Source organism: Ciona robusta, chromosome 9 (genome assembly GCF_009617815.1).
Source record: "Ciona robusta chromosome 9, ASM961781v2".
In the NCBI taxonomy this organism is placed as follows: Eukaryota; Metazoa; Chordata; class Ascidiacea; order Phlebobranchia; family Cionidae; genus Ciona; species Ciona robusta.
The window spans coordinates 7,886,850-7,913,298 of NC_143243.1; the positions used below are offsets into that span (position 1 = coordinate 7,886,850).

General features: G+C 34.7%; 2 protein-coding genes across 5 annotated transcripts; both read left to right on the forward strand.

Moving 5' to 3' along the window:
- Positions 1-7: 7 nt before the first annotated feature.
- On the forward strand, positions 8-9,690 carry LOC149731916 (uncharacterized). The gene is made up of 18 exons (XM_089885441.1): positions 8-344; positions 443-549; positions 920-1,023; positions 1,147-1,217; positions 1,503-2,136; positions 2,395-2,535; positions 3,048-3,168; positions 3,393-3,459; positions 3,724-3,849; positions 4,200-4,353; positions 4,854-5,094; positions 5,421-5,538; positions 5,769-5,936; positions 6,257-6,447; positions 6,777-6,910; positions 7,256-7,499; positions 7,764-7,971; positions 8,192-9,690. The coding sequence occupies exons 1-18, from the start codon at positions 264-266 to the stop codon at positions 8,360-8,362; spliced, it is 3,081 nt and encodes a 1,026-aa protein (XP_089741567.1). The 5' UTR covers positions 8-263; the 3' UTR covers positions 8,363-9,690.
- Positions 9,670-26,447, forward strand: LOC149731917 (uncharacterized). Of its 4 annotated transcripts, none has more exons than XM_089885427.1 (38): positions 9,670-10,241; positions 10,640-10,720; positions 10,878-10,949; positions 11,416-11,517; positions 11,808-11,952; positions 12,409-12,511; positions 12,655-12,724; positions 12,819-12,853; positions 12,924-13,003; positions 13,250-13,395; positions 13,699-13,820; positions 14,159-14,268; positions 14,596-14,697; positions 15,048-15,184; positions 15,601-15,688; positions 16,087-16,249; positions 16,961-17,118; positions 17,501-17,677; positions 18,023-18,090; positions 18,314-18,372; positions 18,921-18,992; positions 19,392-19,534; positions 19,746-19,973; positions 20,328-20,501; positions 20,766-20,966; positions 21,297-21,485; positions 21,888-22,014; positions 22,348-22,440; positions 22,852-22,945; positions 23,165-23,247; positions 23,375-23,530; positions 23,880-23,991; positions 24,456-24,572; positions 24,820-25,062; positions 25,353-25,479; positions 25,729-25,816; positions 26,068-26,171; positions 26,310-26,447. In XM_089885427.1, exons 1-38 carry the CDS (start codon positions 9,746-9,748, stop codon positions 26,365-26,367), a joined length of 4,923 nt encoding a protein of 1,640 aa, XP_089741553.1. In that variant the 5' UTR covers positions 9,670-9,745; the 3' UTR covers positions 26,368-26,447. The 4 variants fall into 4 exon arrangements, with proteins under 4 accessions (XP_089741553.1, XP_089741554.1, XP_089741555.1 ...); XM_089885428.1 differs by having other exon boundaries at positions 12,924-12,982; XM_089885429.1 differs by having other exon boundaries at positions 12,924-12,982; positions 13,253-13,395.
- The last annotated feature ends 2 nt before the right edge of the window (positions 26,448-26,449 follow it).

The window sequence follows — 26,449 nt, forward strand, 5'->3', positions numbered from 1 at the left end:
TGGTCGGTTCGGTCATTCTTCGGAAGTTTCGCCACTCACTCGGATTTTACGGTTCCGTATTCTCAGGTTCGGGACAGAATTACATGAGTCAGATTTCAAAACTTTAATTTGCGACTTTGCTTTTGAGTACGCGTTTTCAGTCAAAGTTCCGCCTACAGTTTGATTGAGCAGTGATATATTTCACAAGTTTTGTAACTGCTATTGTGTATTACAGGCACAAATAAAATTTGCAGTGAATTTTCCGCAATTTTCATAGTGTAGGAATGTCCCATGACCGTAAATACGTGAACACTTATTCAGGTCAAGGCGACACCGAGTTTATTTTAGCATCTGTGAAAGAACAGGTACAATTTCTGTTGTTTTAATTTTTATAATTAGTAAACGCGTATATATATAATATATATTATTATATCTGTTTTTTACATTGTACTTCTGCTTTCAGGAAATACAGTTTGAGAAGCTGACGCGTGAATTAGAGGAAGAACACATAACTGTCGCAAATCAATTGGAACAGTTTAGAGTAAAGTCTCCAGAGGCATTTAATTATAGGTAAATACAATTTCATTTCAGTGCAGGAGCTTGTTATGGACCAATGGCCTACATCCAGTCCGCAGAAATAGCTTATGCTGTCACTAACGAGACTTGCAAGATATTAATTTTTTCTTATTCGAATGGGCACGATCCATAGTATACTGCGCATATCTCAGAATATTTGTAGAATGTGCGGCATACCAATTAAACAAATCTGTGCAAAATAGATTTGAAATTCAAATTCTCAACACAAACATTAAACTTTTTAGTTTGATGCAGAAAAAAACCAGTTGCTCAGACTCAGAGTCAGAGAAGTTAAAATGCTTTTCCCTGTGCCATGTACCATGCACTGTAGTATATTTATCTATTGCAATTGTTTAATATCCAGACCAGAGGAAAATGAAAGAGAAATAAGCGACACTGAAAGTAAACAAGGTTCATCGCTTGATCGAGTGGAAACTTCACTTCCGAATGGAACAAAACGTTATGACAGTATGTTTATATTCTTACAGTGACCAAAGGCAATTGCTTGTACACTTGTGCTTGTGTTTGTGAATTTTTATTTTTTACTAATAATTTTAATCAACAATAGATTTAAAGTTCTCTTCGTTCTAGGTGACTGTGCTGAGAATCAAGTTATTAATGATCGATATTACACACAAGCAAGACAACCAGTAGAAGCAAAGGTATGAATGAAAAGATGTGACTTGTATACGACAATGATGGTCATAATAAGTTTTTGTTTCTTACAGCTCATGTCCGCTTATGAGTTAGCACGTGTAACATTGCGAGCATTTATTTAATGCAAATGCCGGCCCATAATGGTAACAGCATCAAGCATTAAGCCTGTAACCTCTGGAATATAAGCAGACTTTCTAAGCGCTGTGATTGTATCCAGAAATATTTAATATACCATACTAGGCCATCTTTAAATGTGTAGACTGTAAAATTACCTACTCATTATTTTGCAGATGTTATACAGTCAAGCATACCCCGTACATCAGCGTTCGTACAGCCAATATCCTTACCATGGCCAATCTCGTCCCGCATCAATCAGTGTAGCTCCCCCCAGACCATCCCATGTCTCTCCCCCTCCCAACCCACCCCCTTATTCGAACCACCAACCTCCCAACCCCACAGTCCATGCTCTTCATGATATAGAGAACCATCCAATACCTATTAAGTACGTACCCGCAGACTGGTTATACAGACAAGGGATGTATTACGACCGACACCAATTAGAGCAACAGCTTCATCATAAACAAAAGGTGGATACCACAGTGCGTGGGAATGGATATTTGCCCATGTATTCCACAGCCCATTACGCACCCCATCACCATCAACAGCATGCACACCCTCATCAACGACCTCGTAGCAATTATACAAATCACAACCAACCACCTGCATATGCATTCGAGCCACAAAGCAAGTACCAACCTCCCATACAAAGTCACAAACCGAAACCACCAGCCATACCACCTCGTGTATCATCATACGCCCAAAACACCCAACAACCAACACTTCGTTATCATCAAAGTAACCCAGAGTTACCTCGACATGTGCATGGGAGTAACAACATTTACCACCAAGTACCAGACGGCCGCAGTAAGTTGTAATTCTGAAACATTAAGAGTAAAGTAATACAAACATTGACAGCGGATAAAATATGATTTTATATCAAACTTACTGGTTGAAAAAATTTTTTTTACTATTTTTCACTGAAGATTTTTGTTTATTTTTAGGTTTTACTTTTTTTAATAAATCTTTTAGATGCAAATTAATCATACATATTGGTCAAGGAGTGTCATATTTGTATTTAAAATGAACAGAAAACCACAGTGTTTAAGAGATATTTTTTCATAGGAACTCGTCGTGAGGTGCGACATTCTCACCGAATAAGTGGCGAGTCATATAACTGGAATAATGACACAGCAAAAAATGAACCACAGAAACCCCAGTCGCCGGTCGTTGTTCCTCCTCTTCATCTTGACAACCATACACCAAGTAAGTATTATATGTGTGTGTGGTTTTACTACTTTAATAGCACCCATGCAGTCTTTCTGCTTACGAGTATCTTTGTGCAAAATAGTTAGGCATAAGAAGATATTATTCTGTGTGTGACCTGGTTTTTACTTTGTTGGCACTCATGCAGTTTTAGTTTTGATATGCAATTTTGAGAGCTCTGTATTCAAAATAATTAAGCATACGACTTTATCGTATGGAAAACACAGGCTGCTGTTTAAAATGTAGCCCATGTTATTATATGTTTAATTGATGAAGTGGTCAGTGCTGTGTAGCGAGACTGCTCACATAATTATAACCTATTTCAAGACCTACCTGCATAGTGCATATCCAAGTTAAATAGGTTCCTATGTAATTAAGTGCCAGAATAAAGACATCATAAAGTAGGATTTTTGACTGCATTCGTTTCACAATACAATATAGTTGCGGAACCCAAAATATTTTCAATTTGCGGACCCCAAAATATTTTTAATTAATTTCGTATTTTTTTATAGAAACTTCGAACTACGTCCCTCCAACGCCATCTAGTGACCCAGTTGAATTCCGACATCGAACACGAACGACATCGTTGTCGCCTCGTGAGTTGATACCTCACCAACGTCAACCTAATACATAGTGAGTTGAGGATTATTGTGCTTAACCATTAGCCCTTTTCCTTACCGTTAGTAAAAGTGGTTAGCGTGCCTGTATCTAACCCAGAGGTAATGGGTTCAAAAAACTTTTCCTCTAGTAACTGCATAGCTGCACACAATTGCGTGAAAAGTTGTACTTTGTATAGTGATTGTTTGATAAAATGATATAACAACTATAAGTGGGTTTATATTTTTACTTTTATTTAGCTTCTCTTATGAAAAAGATCCAGAAATAAGACAAGTTATTCAAATGTTGCGACACCCTTCATACCAGGTAAGGTAACAGGCTACTTCCCTAGTATGCGAGTAAACTGTTCAACCACATGAAAACTAACGTTTGAGTATCAAAGTAAAGTGTTATGACTGTAACCTTCATTTTGTGTTTTTCTGACCCATTTAAAAGATAGCTTTTAATCATAATAGGCTTGACAGCAATAGTAAGCAAATTTATTTAGAACATGTTGCATCTTAATGTTCGTCTTATTGAGTTTGTTTTCTTTTACTTTAACTATTTTATGTTGACCTATCTAATATTCAGGTTGTGTCCAATGCAGCTGCTTACATACAACACTTAACGTATGCTGATGATAATATGAAAGCTGTTATACGTAGGATGGGGGTCATACCTCTACTAGTAAACTTGCTTCACCACCATGTTATTGAGGTATGCACGGTATATTTATGGAGGAATTATTAATTTTAGACTCTGAATAATTTTTCTCCTGATAAACAATGTAAAATGCATCTTTTAAATACAATTTTTTTGTCATGTCTTCTTTATTTTTGATACTTTAATAAAAAAATCAATAATATATATATAAAAAAATAACAATTTTTTTGAAAAAATATTAATTTTTGTTGTTATATAGGCGTATAGCCTATAGATATATTTATATACTAATTTTTTTATCCGCTAATCCCTGCTTAGTATTTATACAGTAACAAGTATTAAACAATACTACATGTGCCTTGCTTTTGCTGTTGTCACCTTGTTTACCCATCCGTTACATTCAGGTGCAGAGAAATGCATGCGGTGCATTGCGTAACATGATATATGGACGGAGTAACGACGATGCTAAGATCATCGTCCGTAACTGTGGGGGGGTGTCATCGTTGACACATGTGCTTAACAACACAGAAGATCATGAAATGAGGGAATTAATATCAGGTAGAGTATCTATGTTTGTAGAAAATATTGTTTTTATTGTTAAGTTTACAACTGAGTTATAAAAACCACTAAAATAGTAGTTAAGGTTGTTTACTGAGTAGGGTTAACAGAATGACTACAGTGATAAAACATCGTTTATGTTTTTAGTTGTATTTATTATCGTTCTGCCAAGTTATGACCTGTGAGAAAACAACCACACAGAATATATATACATGTATATGGGCTATGTTACCTATGTTACCTATGTTACCTATGTAACACATATGCAACTGAAATATGTATTGGTCTTGCTTTTTATTGAGTTTTACCAAGTTATGGATTGATAAAATATTATCCCGGAAGCCGTTTCATAATCTTAGGCCCATAAACTAACTGTATTATACCTCATTAGGGGAAAATAGTTTTTCGAAGGTTCATCTGGTATGACAAACATAGTGTTTTGTAACAAAAAGTAGGAAATACATTATGCCTGGTAGTAGAAGTAACAGAATATTCTTTAGGTGTGTTGTGGAATCTGTCTTCATGTGATGTGCTTAAAACACCAATTGCTGATGGTGCTATTCCAGTCCTTGTATCGCGCATTGTACTTCGGTATGTGAATATGCTGGAGCCAGACCGGTTTGCTCTGCCTTCAACCGGTTCTATGGAGTTTGGTGGATCACATACCGATATGACTACCAGTGAATTCACCATTGATAACCACTGGACCACTCTATTTGTAAACGCAACTGGCTGTTTAAGGTTTGTTTGAAAGTTATTTCACATAATTACCCACAAAGTTACATATGTGGTAACTCGTAAGTTTGAATACCCGTGGTATAACGACTGTTGTTTTTCCGCTATGCGGAAATAAAGCAAGTTACGTTTATATTAGGATTTTTATGTTAATATATTTTATGTGGGTGAGGTCCTTGTTAAGAACCTGGGAATAAAGCAAGATTTGGTCATGTACCCCAAATATTAGTGTAGATTTTCTATAGGTTTTTCTTATGTTATATTAAGTAACACATTGTTTAAAACTGCCTTTATTTTAAGCCACTATGTTATTTAAATATTTTTCATTTTAGAAATGTAAGTTCGGCTGGTGTTGAGGTTCGGTGTAAGATGAGGTCGTGCGTCGGGCTCGTGGAAGCTTTGCTTGTGGTGTTGGAGAGTGTAATCGGCAAAAATGAAGTCGACAGTAAGGTATATACCACCATTCCTAGGTCCTCTAGACCACACTATAGAATAGAATAGAAGGTATGCTGGCGAAAATACATGTCAAATTACAACCATACGAAGAATTATATGAATTGTAATATAGTGGCCTGGGTTTGGTAAATAAAACTAACAGAAAAAAGTCACAAATAATATTTATAATTACCTATTGTAAAATTTTCACTTAACTTGATTGATATTATTATGTTTCAATTTAGGGTGTGGAAAACTGCATGTGTGTTCTGAGGAACCTCTCGTATAGACTTGCTATGGAGGTGGATGCTGCTCATGATCCGATGAGTAGGGATGCGGAGGGGAGGAGGAGTGATGAGAAGGAGGAGGATTGTTGGAGGAGGAGGAAAGAGAAAAAGAGGAGAAGTTACCAGGTAGGGTGGTTTTAAACTTGTACTAAATTATGTGAATCTGACCCTGATATGGTGCTCATAGAGTTGTAATTCTTCTATAAAGAAATACAGTAAGGATCTGGTGCAAAGAAAACCTTACAAACAAAAATCAAGTCCAACCAATTGTACCTAGAATTGTTGTAATTTGGTTATGAAATAATTAGACTTAGTATCTTATGTAAACTCGGGCCGAGCCAGAAAATCTGGGTGTCAAGGTTATGAACCAACTCTGTCCCATGATATGCTGCAGGGCATCACCCACAGAGAGTGATTTTTATATAAAGTTCTAATTTTTTTCTTAGGAAACTCCTGAAAAATCCCCCCAACTCTCAAAGCATGTTACTGATGGGCCCGAGCTGTTATGGCAGCCTACTGTAGTTAGAAGATACCTTGCTATATTATCGGAGACTTGTAACTTTGGTACACTTGAAGCTGCTGCTGGTGCTTTACAAAACCTTTCAGCTGGCCAGTGGGTTTGGGCCGCCACAATAAGGCAAGATATGTGGTTGGTTTTTTAATGTAATTTCAGTACAAAAAATTGCATTTTTGCAAGCTTTACCAAGCTGTATTAAATTTACTTGTGCACTATAAAAACGGCAAAAATACACTTTTTTTGACTACTAACAATAAGACATATTCTATATATAGTTTTTCTAAATATATATAAATGTTTTTAATCTAATATAATAAATATATATAAATTTTTACTCCAAATAATAAAATATATATGGTAAAAAAGTAGACGAGATAAATTTGAACTTTGAGCTCAAATTAAAACTTGTGTTGGTAATGGAAATTTTAAAATTATTATTAATTTTACAGACTTACAGTTCGCAAAGAGAAAGGCCTTCCTATGCTTGTAGAGTTTCTACATATGCAGAACGAACGTATTGTAACTGTCATGTGTTCAGCCCTCAGGAATATGTCACTTGATTTAAGGAACAAAGAATTGCTGGGTAAGACCTATTTAATCTATTTGTTTTTCTCAACATAAATTGCTAAGATTTTATACAACTCGCTGATATCTGAAAAATAAGTTATGTAACTATCAAGATATATTGTCTTTATATGTGTTTTCATGAAAAAATCCCTTATAGTTTTGTGTGCGTTGCTTGATGCTACCATTGTGGTTGTATGTCCTTAGGCAATACACCTAACGGCTTTTGTGGTTGTTTAAATTGTCACACATACATTGAACGTAGCAGAACACTTGTGTTATAAAAACTCCCATTGCCCCAGTACGAGAATCAATAAGTTACATTCATTCACACTCATACTTGCCCAATACCTCAAACTTACAGGGAAACACGCCATGTCAGATTTTGTTGACCTTCTTCCCGTTGTCGAGCTCACACCTACCTTTCACATTGAGAACTCGCCCAACTCTGCCCCAGCTTTACTCACCCATCAACGTACATTGCTGCTGGAAGCTGTATGTGGGGCATTGAGGGAGTTGGTCACATTAAGCGTGGATAACTCCATGGCGTTGTATAACGTGGGTGGGGTTCCGAGATTGGTGGCCATAAGTAAAAGCACACATTTCAGGTTAGTTTTGAATAAAAAGTACATTGTGGTTAACGAAAGCAAACTATGTAATTCTGTTGGAATAAGAGACTGACAATGTCATTTAGACGAAATATATATCGCTTTTATTTTACAATTTGCTGGACTGGCAAGACTTCGAGTCATGTCCAATGGCAGATAAAAACTGTTGGAATTACACTACGTTTTGTCATACCAGATGAGCCAATATAAGACTTTTACATTATGCCTGGTGAAGTAACAGAATATAATAAACTTTTGATTCAGGTACCCACAACGGTTAGTCCAGTGTGCTGGGCGCGTTCTTTCACTTCTATGGGATCATAAACCAGTAAGAAACGTGTTAAAACACGATGGTTGGGGACCTTATCACTTTAGCTTCACTGGAGTTCCAAGCTTTGCAAGTGTAGGCAGTCAAGTGTCTCCTTACACAAGTCCTGCTTCTATGTCGCCTGAGGAACAAAGGCCATACAGAGTAAGTACAGGGAACACACTTTAATAGGTTGTAAGAAAAAAATGTTCTTATGTTTAAGGCTTAAAAAGGTTTGTTAAAACATAAGATGTTTCTCCTGTTAAACAATTGAGAATAGGCATGGAAAACTTTTGTGGTCTGTATATAAATAAGATTTTTGTGGAAGTGTCGTATTTTTCAAATTAGAATATAATTAATTTTAACATCTCCATATCCACCCCAGGTTTCCACGTCTTACGCTTCCACCCAATCCAACGTATTCCGTGAAACCCCCCTCCCTTCACCCAGGTATCAAACCCACAGCCCCCCAACTTCACCCCACACCCACCTCGTATCCCCTGACCCCAACTATGTCACCCTCATTCAACCGGAAGGTCTCGACTCATGGGTTTAAGCCCAAAAATCCCCCCCCCCAAAAAAAAAAATTTACCCCAGGAATTTTACCCAACATCATGTTGTATATATAGTTTAACAAATCGGTTTCTAAAAGGATTGTGTGTGTAAAAGCAACCATTACAAACATAGGTGCCTATCTTTTGTAAAACCAGGGTGGTCTCTGGGTCATATCCCATGTTATTGATAAATCCCACTAATATATACGACAATATGTATCTAGGTTATTCACATATGGTATCATAGTCTATACAAATACATTGGGTGAGTTAAACTACAGCACATCCAGAGATTGTGGGTTAAACATGGAAACGTACGTTCTATTAAAAGTGCCAAACAATACTGGTGAAAATGTTGGAAATCAACATTCGTTGCAAAACCTGATTTTCCAGCCATTTTTAAATTGACTATTATTTCTAGTTTAAACCTTTTTTAAATTGGCCTTTATTTAATTTTTTTAAACTGGTTTTTTACCGGCCTTTAAATTTTTTTGGTAACTTTTCATATAATTTTACTGTTTTATGATTCCATCCATAGACTTTGTTGTTAGTTTCATTGTCTAATAGTTGCACATTCAATCTACGTGTATAAGCTCTACAATACGCATGGTGCTATTTATTATGAGCTTATTAGATTCCCTCGCGCTTGACGCTTTTTTTACACGATCATTTCTTGCCTTATAGCGTTTTTTTACTTCTATGCAATAATGAGATATTGCTACACGTTACAATAATGTCATATATATTTGTTTCTTGTTTTAATTTTTTGATTTTTTTATGTCGATTTTTTTAGAGTGTCACAATTTTGTGTTTATTTTTGAGTGTCACAATTTTTAACGTGTTTCATGTTTTTCTATTTTGTCGACGTTTTTAATGATTTTTCAGTGGGTGCTGTTTTTAACTTCTACAGTAGTTCAATAGGGGATATATATATTTTTCTACTACTAACCACTAACTATATCTCATCGATACATTTTCACTCATGATTTTCAATCGTCTCAGTTATTACATGTATTTAAATTAAACTTAAACTAACATTTTTAATACCTTTCTTCATGTACTAATGCAATTGTGAAATTTACTTTCAGTTTTTCTTCAATTAATTTATAAATAATTTCTGCAACATTTTACACACCATAAGCACCTTCTATATTTCATTAATCTTGGGTAAAAACTTTTCTGTAAAATTTCGAAGCCGTATTTCATATTTTATTGAAGGAAAATGTGTTTGTTCTTCAAGTTAACAACTTTTAATATTTTAACCCTTTGTTTCATGTTTAAATAAATTCGAAGTATGCAATTAACTTCACGTTGTTTCATATTTCTTTAGGTCCTAATTCTCAACCATTAGGGGTTTTATTACTTTGTGACTGCTTGAACCCGTCATGGAGCAAAATGACGAGCAAAGCAAGAAAACGCAACATCCGATGCCGGGTTTGTTCAGTTTCCAACCAAATGCACAGAAAACACAAGAAACCGGCTTTGGCTCCCATATACAACAAGGGTCATTTACACAGACATTAGTTCCTTCTAACCCCTCCAGAAGTGACCAACACACAGGTGGAATCCTCCAACCTGGCTTCTTCAATCCTTCACCAAGTGGGGCGACAACATTTGGTAATTTCCCAACAAGATTTGGAATTTCTCAATCAATTCCATCGAGCTCTACTTCAGACCCTTCCAACAGGAATGTGTTTAAAAGACAAACAGGACCAGTTGGTCTTTTTCAGACAAAAACACCAAATTTCCGAAACACCATGTCATCCACTGCAGGGTTTCCATCACCCACACATAATTTTCCTCCCACTTCAAGCCAAAGCAACGCAGATCACTTCCAAGCAAAACCTGTCTTTCAGAATTTACCAGTTGCCCAAGCTATAGGTAAAGTAGTTACACTTTGTGGGGGGATTTAATCCTATGCTACAGTACAGTGGTTGCCACATCTGCTTCTACCCAGCTCTATGCTGCTAATATAAGGGCATATTACTTGGGGCAAGACATTTTTCCATCATTCCAAACCATTAGTTTCTTATGGTTTGTCCAGATTGTCAGCCATATTTTAAAAACCCATGTTATAATAACTATTAACTACCAGCTTTGCCACGCAGGAATTTTTCATTTATAATAAAAAAATGCAATTCTAACAAACTATTCGTATGTCATCCGAGCTAAATTGCTGCCACCATGTCTGTTACTTACAATATAAACTATTTTATGATTCCATACCGTAGCTCTATATATATATGTCTTTAGTATAAGATCCAAAATCAACATTTCAGATCAAAGCAAAGCAGTGAAACGAAAAAGTGACACGCCCGAGAATATTTTCTCTGTAAGAAGGAAACGCTCCATAGATTCAGGTGGATACGTCATGTTTGGTCAAGCCAGCATTTACAAACCAAATACAAAAAAATGAATTTATCACATTTGCCCAAAGCCAAATTTATCAACAATTTTTTTTGTTTTTTCAAATAAAATAAATATGAACGTTTTTGAACAAATACTTTTTACCTTTAGATTCATCATCTGCAGTAACAGCTGCTGATACAGGAGCTATTAAGTCACCATTGAAAAGAACAAGCCATAAAGGTATGGACTGTTTATGACTGTTTATGATGGAATACATTGTTGTGTAAAGGAAGTATATACATATGTACAGTAGAAACTAATTTATTTATGTGTCTTTTTGATTAAACCAGAGCGGTCATACATTAGTCTGTGTTTTTAAATTCATGCATATAGTAGGGTGGGGGAAGATGGGACACCTTTTCAATCTATTTTCTCGTCCTATTTGGTAGTAAACGAAGAACATTCAAAGAATTATAAAACCGTATTCTCACGACTCACATGACACGACTTCCATAGATCGTTGTTAATTTTTTAAAACACGATCAGGATATTTGGATATTATGTGCTAAAGGTGTCCCATCTTCCCTCATCCTACTATATATATATATATAAATATATATATGTACAATATAACACACTAAATGATGTACATTCTGTACTACACTACATTAAATACTATTATACCCACAATGCATTTCATCAACAGGATTGTTCCAAACTTTAAGCCAGAAACCGAATGAAGAAATGCAACCATCATCAACTGAAACTAGGAAACCCCTCAACAAAATTTCACCCAGGAGCCTCAAAGGTTTAAAAAGATTTTTTCAATAATGTATTATCAAATTTTTTGTTAAATATTGGTTTTCATGACAAAAAATTATTTGTTGTTACCCCTTCATTAAATTTGGGTAAATACAGCCCACTCAAATAGCTCGAGTACCTACTTTTTACTTTAGTAATATTCTATTTTATAATTCATTCAATTTAATTTTTCCTAATTGAGAAGTTAATTAAAGTTAATAAAAATTGAAAGTTTATTTTTTAATGAAAATCCAAAAAATATGTTTGTTTTTAATAAAAAACAATATAATTTCCCAGCTAAACAACCTGCCCGAATACTGGGAGGCCTGCGAAGAAAATCGTCATCTGGTGTAATTGAGAACGCAATCACTAACCAGCTTGTGTGTACTGGGATTCCGAGGGAGTCGAACGACAAGGATCAACTTAGGCGACATTTTTCAAGGTTGGGGACAAATTATTGTTGCAACTGAGAACTAACACTCTTTTGAGCTGACACTCTTTAATTGCCAAATTTTTTTTTAATTGCCCCACTTTTCAACACCTTTTATCCACAATGTGTTTTAATGACTGTTGTTTTGCTGTTGATTCCATTATCTTCGTTCTTTAAATAACATAGACTGCACTGTCGTTTTCGAAGAGATAAATCAATAGTTATGTTATTTAACGTATTTTATTTTATTAAGTATCTGTTGTACCCCTCTTTCACTTCTAAAGGGGGTTTGGTCCTAGAGACCTAAAGTGACATGCCACGAGACATGAGATTTACGCAAAAGTTGTCGCATTACCCAAAGTGTGTATATACCCAATCACAGTGATACCACTAAGGGGTATACTACAGCGAGTTTGTTTATGAATTATGTTACTGCTAATCTAAAGTTAGACTTTGTTTTTTATAAAGGTTTGGCAATGTCATACGTGTTCAAACCAACGTGAACAAGAATTCGGCGTCCGTTAAATTCTCCACCAATGAGGAAGCAGCAAAAGCTAAAATGAAAGGAAAAGTAAGTTGCTGTTTAAAACTAAGTATTTAGAATAAAACAGACAAAAATCAACCATAAATATTCCAGTAATTTAAAATAAAATTGTGTATAGGAACATTCATTAGAAAATTTCACTTTAGTGTAAAAATAATCTTTTTTGTCAGAATCTTTTTGGAAAAGCGATTCACATTTATTTTGGAACGAAGTCGAGGCAATCAACAGAAGATGCAGAGGGTATGTTGTTGATACTAATGTATTTTTAAATGTTCTGTTACTTCTGCTACCAGGCATGTTGTAAAGTAATCTAATTTACTTTTTTTTGTTACAGATACAAAGAAAAAGACAACAGAAAAAGTTGTCAAGGTAAAAAAAAATATGTAAATTATAATATTTTTGGCAAAATAACCAAGATTTTTTATTACTTTTTTTCTAGAAGTTTCCATCTACCCAAAAACCAAGGTTGAACCCACAACAAGGAACTACAGGACACAGGTTTGATATTTACAAAATAATGTAAAACCTTTATTTTAAAGATTTAGTTTTAAAACAAACATTACAGGCCATGTGTTCGATGCAATGGGTTTTTGTATAAGTTTTGCCCTTAACAAAATAATAAGTTTACTGTGAAGGTTTTCTGTTGTAACGTAATAGTGGAATAAATAAATACTAAATTAAAAATTAAAATTATAACAAAAATCTTTTTTTCTCAAGTCTCTCAAAATGCTCTTTTTTCCCTTTTTTATTCTCTTCTATTTCCAGCAGAGTGACAACGATTGCTAAGACAGATACAGAAAAACTTGCTGTCCTTGAAAGAATTGATAAAATACTTCGAACACGCTTAGTAAAAGAATCTGATTTATCCAAAGCCATTGTGACCATTGGAACCTGCCCTGATATGTGCCCAGGTATTATTAAATATTTATTTTACAATTTGAATAAGAATTTTCTGTCTGTTACATTTTCGTCTGTAATAAATTCTGCGAATCTGACCCTGATCTGCTCATAGAGTTGAACGACTCTTGTGTGAAGAAATACAGTAAGGATCTGGTGCTACGAAAACGTAACGGACAAAAATCAAGTCGAACCAATTGTTGTCGAACCAATTGTTATTTATAAAAGATACATATTTCGCCTAAATTGTCAGTCTCTGCAAAAGAGAAGCCTAAAATACTAAATTTCCTGTGGTAATAAATACTATTCCCCTGCAGAGAAAGAACGTTACCTTCGTCAACATAGAAACTTATTGGCGAGCTATGAAACGGAACCTGGGACAAAGAAAATAGATCATAGATTGGCTGTGAAGGAATACAGCAGGTCATCTGCAGATCAGGTAACCATGTTATCTTTATCTTATGCCATTGGTGGATTTTATTCATGCAGGATGTAGTTTTTATGAGTGAATTAATGTATAGTACTGTGGGGGAAGATAGGACAGCTTTAGCACATAATATCCAAACATTCTAATCGTATTTAAACAATTAATAACATCTATTGGAGCCTTAAAGATAGGTTTTGTAATTAATTGACGAGAAAATAAAATGAAAAGGTGTCCCATCTTTCCCCACTTGACCGTATTGTGTGAAACTTGTAGTTGTAACATAGAAATATGATAATAACAAAAACTATTGTTCATTTGTTTTAATTTTCCAATTGCTTGCTGTATTGTAGGAGGAAGCTCTCTCACACGAGCTACGTCCAACAAAAGTTCTTCGTTTAACCATGGATTATCTTCTTACACACATCATTGATAGCATTGACAAGGATAGGATTGCTGACTGGTACGTTGGGTTTATAAATATTAAATATGTTACTGTAGGTTTGGCTTGTGTCCTTGCTTTTTTAGAGGTATGTTGCTGACTTTGTTAATTTAAATGACATATCCCATTGAAAGAATATGTTATTTTATAATAAAATACTTTGAAACAAAAATAGGTTATTTTTAAAGAATGAAGAATACAAATATGTTGAATGTTTGTAAAAATGGCCTTTTAAACCATACAGGTATGACTGTAGCTGTAACTTTTTATCTTAAGATATATAATACATATGTGGTTTGCTAAGTTAATACATAAGAAATATATGAATGTAATTTATTTACCATACAGGTATGACTTCTTATGGAACCGTACACGAGCAATGAGAAAAGAGATTTCTATTCAACAATCTAATGACGTATATGCTGTACAAGTCACTGAAGAATGTGCAAGGTAGGAACTGATGTTTATGTCAAGTTATTTATTAATATAAATGCAGTGAAGCAACCAGAACAAAAATAAGGGGGGGAGAGGGTTTAAATATATTGTTTTATTTTAATTTTGTTGTTTTTTTAAAAAAAGGAGCTACCCCCTGACCTCATTTTGAATGTGTCACTATATATATATAAATGAAACCGTCTTATATACTTTTACGATTGTTACCAGGCATAGAGTAATATACAAGTAATAAATAGTTGCTGTTATTTTCCCGCCACCAGACTCTAGATGCTCTATTGATATCTTCATAATATTTGCAATAAATGAATATAGTTGGAAGGTAAATAGTTGCTGTTACCCCCCAGATTCCACATATGTTGCGCCCATGAACTGTGTGAGGAAGACCGGCATAATTTTGATCCAAAAATAAACAACGAAAACTTGGAAAAAACAATGAAAACCGTGCTGGATATGTATACTGATGTTAACTATGATCAACAAGGTTGTTATAAACACAAATAAAATATTCCTTGTCAAATTTAGCTTTGGCATGTTGGCTAAATTTCATAAATAGACTATTTTATTTTTGTCTTTTAAATTTTGTCAAGTAGCCAAAAGAATTCACCATTGTGGGTTCAATATGTACTTAGGCAAGACAACAAGACATTTCAGGGTAATTGCTCCAACCCAGTGGTCCCTATTTGTAAAATGTTTTACAAATTTATAAAAAAATAAAAAGAAGTAAATTTGATTTCTTTCTTAGTTTTCAAAGGGCAGACATTTTATAAATATAAAAATATATTACCTTGAGCTTGAGCATTATGTTTGTTCTATGTGGGTAAGTTCCTGCAAGTATTTCTGTTGGGATTTAGCCAGTGTTGTTCTATTAGTCACAAAATCTTGATGATTTTTCCACAGATAGTTTACCTGGATTTGAAAATAATGAGCCCGAGTTCCGAGCTTATCACATCTTGCTTAATATCAACAGAACGTCGGATGTTTTAAGGTGAGATTGTGTTTTTGTGCGTCAGGGTATAAAGTTTATGTTAAGATGTGTGAAACAATTGTATTCATATAATGAGAACCGGTATATGTTTGGATATTGCTACAACCCAGTGGTCACTAAGGGGCTTTCTAAATTGTCAGCTATGCAGAGAAACAATCACCCACAAAGTTACATTACATTCATGTAGTAACTCCTAAGCCTGTACTGTCGTTGTCCTGCCACTAAATAAGTCATCGTAGGGTAGTCTGTGTGTTGGGGTAATGGGTCAAATCTTGTCTCAATCCCAGGTTCTCCCACAAAGACCTCACTCAAATAGAAAAGTGATGTTAACCTGCTAGCTGCAATGAATCTTATTCTGTAAAAAAAATTTGAAATCGTAAAATCTTGATTTTCTCCAGAGAATTACAAAATATGAAAGCTGGTACGAGATCATCACCTAGTGTCCAGATTGCAGTAGCAGCGTTCTCGTCCGTACATAGTAACAACTACGCAAGATTCTTTAACGTGGTGAAAAAATCAACTTACCTGCAAGCTGCCATTCTACACAGATATTTTACACAGGTTTTACATAATAATCTATTCTTAAATTTCTGCTTTAAAGTTGTTTTTTCTATAATATATATATGTATATTATATACATATAATGCTTATAATTATAACAATCACTTAAAGATCATTTGCGATCGTTTGGTGTAAACTTGATAAAACCACAGAACTACTGATCGTATGGGAGAGAATAAAACACGATTGTTTATCAACAATCTCGTTTATGATGTAACAATCGTAATGGATTATCAAAGGTATTCTGACGAAAATATTCGTTAAATTATCTACGATGGACATGCGTAAAACTGTCACCAATGTTTCATTTGTTTTTACTAATTTAGATACGTCTTTTTACCAATGTAGATGTAGTAGTTAATTTACCGCGTAAAGTAGAATGTACATTCGTCTGCACAACCAATAAGGGGGTGTTTTATCGCGTCAGAGATAAACGTTGACTAAACGTAAATATGACAGTCCCCTTTTGAACACGCTGGTTGCGCCACTGTGTATATATATTGTGTTTTCCTGGAATATTAATATTGTTATCAGTATAGATTTATCCTGTGCAGTAGTCTACTAGGATTTCAGAGAACCTATGCCTTTTAAAAATTCATGTAGTAATTATTGTGGCAGATTTAAAACTTCCAACAAAATAAAAATTTTCTTTATATTCACCACAGCTGTTACTTTTAGTATAAAAAAATAATTTTCAATTTTTTGCACCAGGTGCGCAAGCAGGCCATTCTTACAATGGCACGAGCGTACACAACAGCCAAAGGAAGCACATGGGTGCCGATGGAGGACGTAATGCGCACGTTATGTTTCAGTAACGAAAATGAACTTAATGCTTTCTGCACTGAGTTGATGATCGCCACCAAACCAGGGTAAAAAATTTCAAACCTAAATATTTCAAAATATTCAATTTAAAAGACAGAATGTGTGTTTTGTATGTTTTATTGTACATGGGTGAGGTCTGCCGCGTGATGCGCCATGGGACCTGAGATTTAGACCACAGTTGGCCCATTACCCCAACAACAAGGGTGCTATCGCATGGATTTTGCCCTCTAGTGTTTTGCAATGTTTAAATAATTCTACAGTTTACAAGTTTAGTCCACTATATATCAAGACATTTAGAATTTGCTTTGAGATCATATCAGAAACAATTGAAAGAAATCTCGTTTAGACTTTTATAATGTATTTGGCACCAACACAATATAAATTGTAATATTTTTACTTTTCCACAATTTTAAATTTTCGTTGTTTTAGTTTTATTGAGTTATCGAGATCTGAAAATTGCGAGGTTGACGTTGCGATGTCGGTCTTCCGCTCACATCTAGTGTCATCCAAGATGTCCGGACGCTCCCTTGGCATCATCATCGCTCACGGGAGGACTCCGTGTCCGAATGTTCATCATCCAGAGTCCAGTTTCGATGAAGAAGGAAGGTGAGAAATAAAGTTCAGAATTTAAAAAAATATTTGAAAATTTGGAAAATTTTGATAAGGTATTTTGAAATTTGTAATTTTAGTTTTTAATTGAAAATATTACAGTTGCTTTTGCCAGGTGTGTGCAATGGTACATGAAATGGCAAATAGTATAAAACAATTTTTTAATTTTCTTTTATTCCAAAATTTGATAAAATGCTCTTTTAGCACTTAATAATATTAAAGTGTTTGATAAAAAACACCATAAAATTTGGTTTCAGAATTTTTGCCAACAGTTTTAAATGCATTGGCTACAAATAAGGAAGTTGAAAAACACAATTTAAGAAATGAAACCATAATTTCCAGGTACATTGGCAAGCATGCCGCTCTACTAGATACAGAAGATACTTTTGAACCACAGAAGGAAAATATAGGTTGGTCGTTTACTGCATATATAAAACATTTCTTTTCAAAAAACAGAGATCATTTAGCAACACCAACGAAGGTGTGGTTTAAATTCAATTGTAGCTTTAAACTAAAAAAATTATTTACAAAAAAACTGTTTAAATATTTTCGAAAAAAACATTTGAATTATAATTTTGTGAATGCTATACTTGATTTTAGTAGTTTGGTTTTATTGATATTATCTTTTTACAGAGACCACACAACAGTCAATACCACAAACACAAGGTTTACCTGCCGGTGTCCTCACTAATGTAAGTTTAACTTGGTGCTAATAAAACTTACTTAAATATCTGGCTGGCTCTGTAGCTTTGTTCGAGAGCTCGTTTCCGCCTGCCTGTAACTCGCTTACTAATTTAAGTAGGTTTTTTTAGGCTGGAAAATGACAGTCGTTATAACACCTGCCTGTAACGCAGAGGTTTGAAATGAGTTCAAGGCTTGTCGTTGCTGGCACGAGGTGTATAAACACCCGTGTTATAACAACTGTCGTTTTCCAGCCGCACCAGGATAAAGCAAGTTACATTCGTTCACTCTTGGGAAAATTAAAAAATGTTGATAGGCTCAATTTATAATACAATAAACCCACAAACCTTAAACCTAAATAATGACACCATGTATAATTAATTAATTATATATATACAGTGGCCAGCCAGGGGGGGGGGAGGAGTTTAGAGGGTCGCAACCCCCCCTTATAAAAAAAAAATTAAAAAAAAATATTTTTTTTAATTTTTGAAATTTTTTTTGATTAAAACCTTCCCTTATTTTTTTTCTGGCTGGGCCACTATATATGTACAATCCACAGATGGTGAAATTAATCGCAAAGTCTTTGTTTCATGAAGTAATTGATGAAATGGTGCTTGATGTTTCTATTGAGGTAAATAAATATACGAACACTTTCTTATGCAATGCATTGACCAACTGCATTCTGTTTTCGGGTTCGGGAAAACCTTTCTTCTTACACCTTTTTCTTGTCCTATGTCGAAGCAAACAAACAACATTCAAGGAATTATAAAACCTTATTCTTACCACTTCCATTGGCCGTTGTTAATTGTTTAAAGTATGATCAGGATATTTGGATAATATGTGCTAAAGGTGTCCCATCTTCCCCTCCCTACCATACCATGATTTCTGAATCTGAGAATGATGATGCAATTTAGGCGAAACATATATCTTCTTTTTTGACATAATGGAATGAACTTGAATTTGTTTGTTTGTTACATTGTAGACCCAGATCCTCACACGCTGAGATATTAATTTTCCTAAATAATCCAAGGTTGTGAAAGCACGAGACTTGGTGAAAGCCAGCACTGAAATAACTGATGTCGTCCTCCATAATGATGTGGATGCTGAAATAAGAATCCTTTGCTCCGAGGTCCTCCAGGAAGAGAAAGTACGGCAACAACAAAAGATCAAAATGTGAGATATTTCGATAATATTTTTAAATGTTATTGTTTTATTTAAAACCTGTTTAATGTGCAAATATGTGGCGGTAAAATGTTTTTAAGGTGAAAATTAAAAAAATACTTTTTGGGGTGTTAAAAAATCTGACAAATTTTTGGAGTAAAACTTTATTTTTTTAGGTAGTTAAAATAATTTTGTTAATAAATCTTACTTTTATTTTCTGTAGGGCTCAGCAGGAGCAAGAGAGAGCATTACGGAGAGCTGCTGAGGAGGAAATGAGAAGGAGGGAGGAGGAAAAGAGGAAGAGGGAGCAGTTGGAGAGGAAAATGAGAGAGAGAAAGTTAAAAGAAGAGAAAGAAGTTTTTCTTCGTGAATATTCAATGGAATTAGCAACGCAGATGGAAGAAACAATCGTGTCGGAACAAATTCATGAAATATCAAAACATGAACACAGGTATTGTTGTGTAAGTTCAATAAGCATGTTTGTTGCATATTAATCATATCAGTGTCTATCGTTTTTTACAAAGTAATATTTTAGTTTTGTATATATTTAAATATACACTTAAAACAATCAGCCTGAAAGTTACGTACATGGTCACTTTATAACCAGGCACGAGCTGCTGTTGCTCGCCACACAAGAATAAACAAGTTTTATTTACTCATTCATTCACCTTTAATTTGTGTTCATGCACTCATTGAATTATTCATAAATAAGTGTTCATCATATATTCGGTTATTCTTCAATAAAAATTCACTCACAATCCCCAATAAATGTTCAATTTTGTTCATTGATTCACATTCACCACAGAGAAGCCCGGTTAGACAAACTATCCACACTCGCAACAGACCAAATATTAGAAGATATAATTCAAGAAGAATCTTTCAAGTCGGTGAAAGAAGTTTTAAGATCGGAGCGAATAACATGCCACACTACACTTCATAAAATAGTGGAGAAAACTACACTGAAAAACTCTTTCAATAAGTGAGTCTAATTTAAATGTTTGGATATTGTTTGTATCTGTTCAACTTTGCAATGACTGTACTTTATATTATTTAATACAGTAAGGATCTCGTGCTATGAACGTAACAGACAAAATTCCAGTCCAACCAATTGTTTAATTAAAAAAATATATATTTTGTCTAAATGGTATCGTCAGTCTCCTATTCCTTTAGAATCACATAAAACTGTGGGATTTTAGTAATAGTTTAATTATCTAATTCTTCCGTTACATATTCCTACCCCCAGGTGGAGAAATATGCTTAGTGATCTACAAAAGCGAAGATACGCTCGAATGAAGTTCCCTGCAGCCCCCGCCATGCGTGCTGTACAACTACAAGTACATGAATTCTTACCCACACCAGATAAAAATCATTCTCTGCCTCGTAGAAACAGTTTTTCGATTGAAGGAAAACGAGAATTTCCGCTTTCCATGGACCCCCTGCCACAGTAAGTAAATGAATGTAACTTTATCCTCTTATGGCGGGACAACGACAGTCGTTATAACACGGGTGTTCTGTTTCATACACCTCGTGCCCGCTTACAAGTTACCACGAATATAGAGTTCAATGGTAATGTTCTGTATAGTTACAGCTATACAGTGTTGTCTAAATTGTCTTCATTTGATTTTTTAGTTTCTATCGTCTACCAATGCCAGTGCTATTCATTTTTAGCTTTATGTTTGTTATGTTTGATTGCATAATGTCTTTATTTGTAATGAAATTGATCTGCAAGTAGAGTACTACAAACATATATTCGTTAAATTTTAAAACACCACAGATTATACGACTCCCATGCTAAAATGTCCAAAGACCTCAAATCCAGAGCTGGCTCGTTTTGTGAAACACAAAAGCGAGCTTTTACTGAGAAACTGCCAGTGTTGGACATGTTATGGGATGCAATGCATGATAAGTTGGATACGGAAGCCACACATCTGTACTGGAAGATTGGAATTCTATCTCATAACAGGTGTGGTCAGAGGGGCAGTCAGCGGAATCTCCGGGTTCCTGGCATGTCTTGTTTAAAAAAACTTAAATAGTTTTTGGATACTTTACATGCATTGTTATGGCGCATGTATTAAATATATACACCCTTCCTAAAAGTAGCAACCTAAATTTACCACTAATTTGGTTCCATATTTACCAGTGGTTCCTTTGGTTTGGTATAGTATGCTTATATATGTGTGAAATATAGTTTGGGTGATTGAGTCTATGTACTAACAAATAATATTTTTAATGTATTTATCATTTGCTTATATTTCATTTATTTCTAAAGAAAAATTAAAAATCGAAAAAAAAGGTTTGTTTCTGTTCTGAAAACTAATCAGTAAATACCGCATGAAACTAAAAATAAAAAAAAAATACTTTTCAGTGACCACACCTGGCTGGCTTGGTTAAAACAAAAGTTTGGTTTTCCACGAACAGAAGACACTGAAGTGAAATTATTTAATCGTTATTCATTTGGTGAAACCAGAAGACAGATATCAGCATGTTGCCAGGTGTTCTATGGGTTTATGTTTTTAAATTTATGAGCTATAGTTTTGATGGGATGCCTTACATTTTGGTATCCTTGCAAGGGTGAGGTCCTACAGCAGGGCACGCCATGGGTCCTGACACCTAAAATTTATGCCAAATTTAGCTCATTATTCCATGGCACCTAGGTTTCCAAACCTCCATTAGTGACCACTCGTTTGGTGTAAATTTCTATTAAGTGTCTTGCCCAAGGACATACACGTTTATCAGTACCGAGCATTGAATCTGGTATCTTTCGGTTACAATGCAAGCTCCTAACCACTTCCCCACAGCAGAATTTATAAGTTTTTACTTAATAGGTGATATTCAACTCTACACCAGAAGTAAATCTATGTAGATCAAACATTCTGTTTGTTATGATCACTCACCCAAACTGTTTCTCTTATTTAAAGGTGAGATAACTATCTACAATTCCTTTGCAGGAAATCACATTTTTTCCAGCAGTTTAAAAAATAAATGTAGTGTAGCAACTGTTGATAAGAGTATGTCCATCTGGTTGTTTTGTGGCCAGAGATGCAGGTGTTTAACAACGAATGTCCTTTAATGCAGGGGAGGTGGCAGGTAGCATTTCAATGTAGGCTTTTAGGGTATTTGTATTTCATTAAAGTAAAACTTAACTGTAGTTATATCTTGTTGGTGTGTGTTTGGTGCGGTCAGTTCACTATCTGCATCCTTTTAGTGTTCGGGACATTTAAACTCGAATTTCTCCTCAAAAAACAAGCATGCCGTTTTGCGCCATTTAAATGCCCTGGTATGCAGTTGATGTCTAAGACAATATTTATCTGATGTTTGTATTCTTAAAGAATCATCTGAATCGAGTATGTGAGGATAAAGGAACAACAACAGTGCTTGTGGTGAACTGTGACACGGGGTTAAGTGAACGGAAAATTCTTCATGGTGAGTAATTTACATCTTTTATCTTAAATATATTTTTCATTCACATTTTTTAATTCTTTATGGGGAAGGCCCTACAGCATGGCATGGGTCCTAAGGTTTAGGCAAGATTTGGCCATTTAAATTTTTGCACGTTATTTCTTTTTTAGTATTTTGTATGATTTTTACAGAACAAAGCATTGAAAATTTACATGGAAGTTTTTCTACATGATTTTTTTACAGAATTGGGTCTTTCAGATGATTTTAAATACGAGTTTCATCTTCTCTCCTTTCATCAGATGGATTACATTGCCAACGAAATAGAGGTTCTAGTTTATACGACTACTTTTGCATATCTAATAAGTAGTATGTGGTAATATTTGAAATTAAAAAAATAATTCACACCATATAAAAGTAAAAAATATATGTTATGTAACTTTATATTTCCTTCAGTTGAAAAGGGGGATTACTTTGGTGTCTTATAGTGAACCAACATTATGGGTGTGTGAGTCGTTGCGTTGTGTACTTGAACACCAAATATCAATTCTTTACATTAAACCAGTGATGAGACATTGCACGCAACGTGAACAACTATATCTGCCAACACTGGTAAGTAATAAGCACTTGTGTGGAATTGCGACGATGGATGTTTCTTAAACACCAAACCTAGGGTGGCAGGCTGACCCCAGGATTTTCTGCACTGCATTAATCCACTAATAGTTAGACTTTTTAAAAGTTGAATGACTCTATCTGCCCCTGCCTCTCTCACACTTTAAAATGTTGGCGCCTATGGATATGTCTAAACCAGATTTCCAGTCTTAAACGTATTAATCAAACTGCTAAAAATTACAGTTAATATAATTATGCTGGGAATATTTTGTTTGAAACCTGTTGCATTATACATAAGTAGAAAAGCCTAAATATGAGCCGTACATTGTTACCACCACTATTGTACCAGGAGCCACACCAGCTTGTGGATATATACAACCACGCCATACAATCAACATGTGATGTACTTACTCATCCAGACTTACACAATCTAGCGTGGCCTTCACCTGCTATGGATACAGGTATAATAATACTTATGATACTGCCCTTGATAAGTGTGGGATTTATTATTAGGAGGGTTTTATTGTTGCATGAATTGGAATCAATATCAATGCTGCAGCACCATGGTATTGCTTTCTATGGACCAGAGTTTGGTGCTTGAGATGGGCGCTGCTACCATTGTGGGCATATGTGCCCTGTCACTTTACAGTAATTACTTCAACCCAGTGGTTGGGGCTAATCTAAATTGACAGGCAAAACACTCAACCAATAATTTACACACGTGGTAACTGTAAGCGGGCACGAGGTGTATGAAACAGAACACCTGTGTTATAACCACTGTCGTTTCCCTGTCATACGAGTGAATACTAGCTTCAAGAAAAATTGTTTTGTGTGCAAATTGATTGGAGAGACTTCAACATTGGATCCTACACTAACGAGCAACAAAGTGTAGAAAGAAACTTCCAGCCGTCTTTATCCTATGCAGGTATAACTGATACTGAGGTGCCTTGTAAAGGTTGGAACACAGCTGATGGGTTCGAAAAGTTAAGAAATATTTGTGACCAGTTGCAACTTCCATCTTTCCCTGTGTTTGATAAATATGGTGTGTATAATAATGTTTCTGCTTTGTTTTAAAATCATGGTGTCTTTAAATTGTATTTTGATTACTGATTAGTATATTTTAAGAATGCATAGGACTAATTTCTTTCAGATTACATTTTTGAAACTCATTTTGTCGAAATTTTTTTAAGTTAGTTTGTTTGGAGTGGACGAGCAAACTACTAGCACACGCCAACATTGTGTATGCCTGTAATATCCTGTTCACATTTTTCATGTTTCCCACATTTTAGCAACAGAACAAGAAATCTATGAAAAGGTTTTTAACTACTGCCAGACTGCCTGCCCCAAAAACGACACCCTCACAGCTTCTGTAGCAGCCACAGTGAAGTTATACCAGCACCAGTATGCATATGACTACCAGCTTGATTTAACCACTGCAGAGGTTCGGACATTTGTTGAGCAATTTCCGTGGCCCAGGATTGTGGATGCCGTGGCCAGTAGTAAACTGCAGGAGATATTGTATGTGGAAAAAGGTAGGTACCATATATTGCTGCTTAGGATTAATATGTTTAAAACTTATGTTCAATGGATATCTTGGTTGCAGGTAGACTTTAATTCGGGCATAACAACCATATTTTATCAATAAATAGTTTTAACCAAATTCCAAACCATGTTATAACCAATGTCATTTCATTCATGTTTCTTTCTGTATTAGTTAATATGGAGACTTCTGTCACAGTTCCCAACCATGAATTTTGTATAATATTATTTTAATCCAAAAGTTAAAATAATACTTGTAAAAGTTATTCATGTTTCTATACAGAACAGGTGGTTTGCTACAATCCTTATAAACTTAGTTTAACAAGCCTTACACAATCAATGCAAGCAATGTTAGATGAAGTGGAGTTTGATGCTCTTGGCTTAGATCTGATAAACCCTACTGTTAACAGGTAGGTTATGTGTTACAGATTAAACTTATAAAATATAAATTTTTAAACTGAAAAAATAAGAATTTTTAAACTGAAAAAATAAGAATTTTTATACGATCTGTTAAAAATGTTTTATTTTGTATATATATTCTCTGCGACTATTCGCTGGGCCTAATTTTTATCTGTTGTGTATTTTGTAGCAACTGTATGAACGCTATATCAGGTTTTTACAGAATTTGTCACATTATTAATATTGAATTACTTTTCCAGTAACTCTGAATGCCAGTACGATACACTACATTCACAAACCATGGGACCAGCAAAGAATTTGACAACCATTTTATCAAAGAATGCTACGGTTTGTATATTTCCTATGTTATTATAATATTCTGTACGGGTGAGGTACGGGTACGGGTACTTGTCGAGGACTTGGTTTATATAATATATGGAATATATAACCGTATCCTCACAACTCTAAAATAGCGTTGATAGTTGTTAAAAAATGATCAGGAAATATGGGATTTAGGTGCTGGTGGTATCCCATCTTACCCCACAGTACTATATACTCTGCATATACTCATTATAGTGTTTTAAAAAATATTTGTTTAGATGCAAAGCAATGCCTCTGCTACTCCATGGTTGGCTGATGGGAAATCTTATGAAGCACAAACTTTGAAGAAAGAAGTTGAACAGGAAAAAATATTAAGCCAAAGGTGTTTTAAATTAGATCATTGTCTATCTGTTTAGTTCAAATTGCTCTGGTAAGGGGGCTTATTACTGTGGCATACACCTTTAGGGTATTGCATTTTTGCTACTTTTATGATGTCTTTTCAAATTAAACTTTCCTTCAGATTTGAGGAGAGGCTGAAGAAACTGTTGGAAGAAGGCGGAAACACTTCCATGGAATAATTTCGACAGTTTGCTCTGAAACTTTCTTTAAACAAAGTTTTTTAAAACTATTTTCTGAAATAAAAAGCACGCAATCAAAATG

Coding starts and splice junctions, on each gene's coding strand:
- LOC149731916 (XM_089885441.1), top strand. CDS start 264: ATGTCCCATGACCGTAAATACGTGAACACTTATTCAGGTCAAGGCGAC. Junction 1,218..1,502: donor GACAACCAGTAGAAGCAAAG/GTATGAATGAAA, acceptor ATTATTTTGCAG/ATGTTATACAGTCAAGCATA. Junction 4,354..4,853: donor AATGAGGGAATTAATATCAG/GTAGAGTATCTA, acceptor AATATTCTTTAG/GTGTGTTGTGGAATCTGTCT.
- LOC149731917 (XM_089885427.1), top strand. CDS start 9,746: ATGGAGCAAAATGACGAGCAAAGCAAGAAAACGCAACATCCGATGCCG. Junction 15,689..16,086: donor AGAACGTCGGATGTTTTAAG/GTGAGATTGTGT, acceptor GATTTTCTCCAG/AGAATTACAAAATATGAAAG. Junction 22,946..23,164: donor TGAACGGAAAATTCTTCATG/GTGAGTAATTTA, acceptor ATTTTTTTACAG/AATTGGGTCTTTCAGATGAT.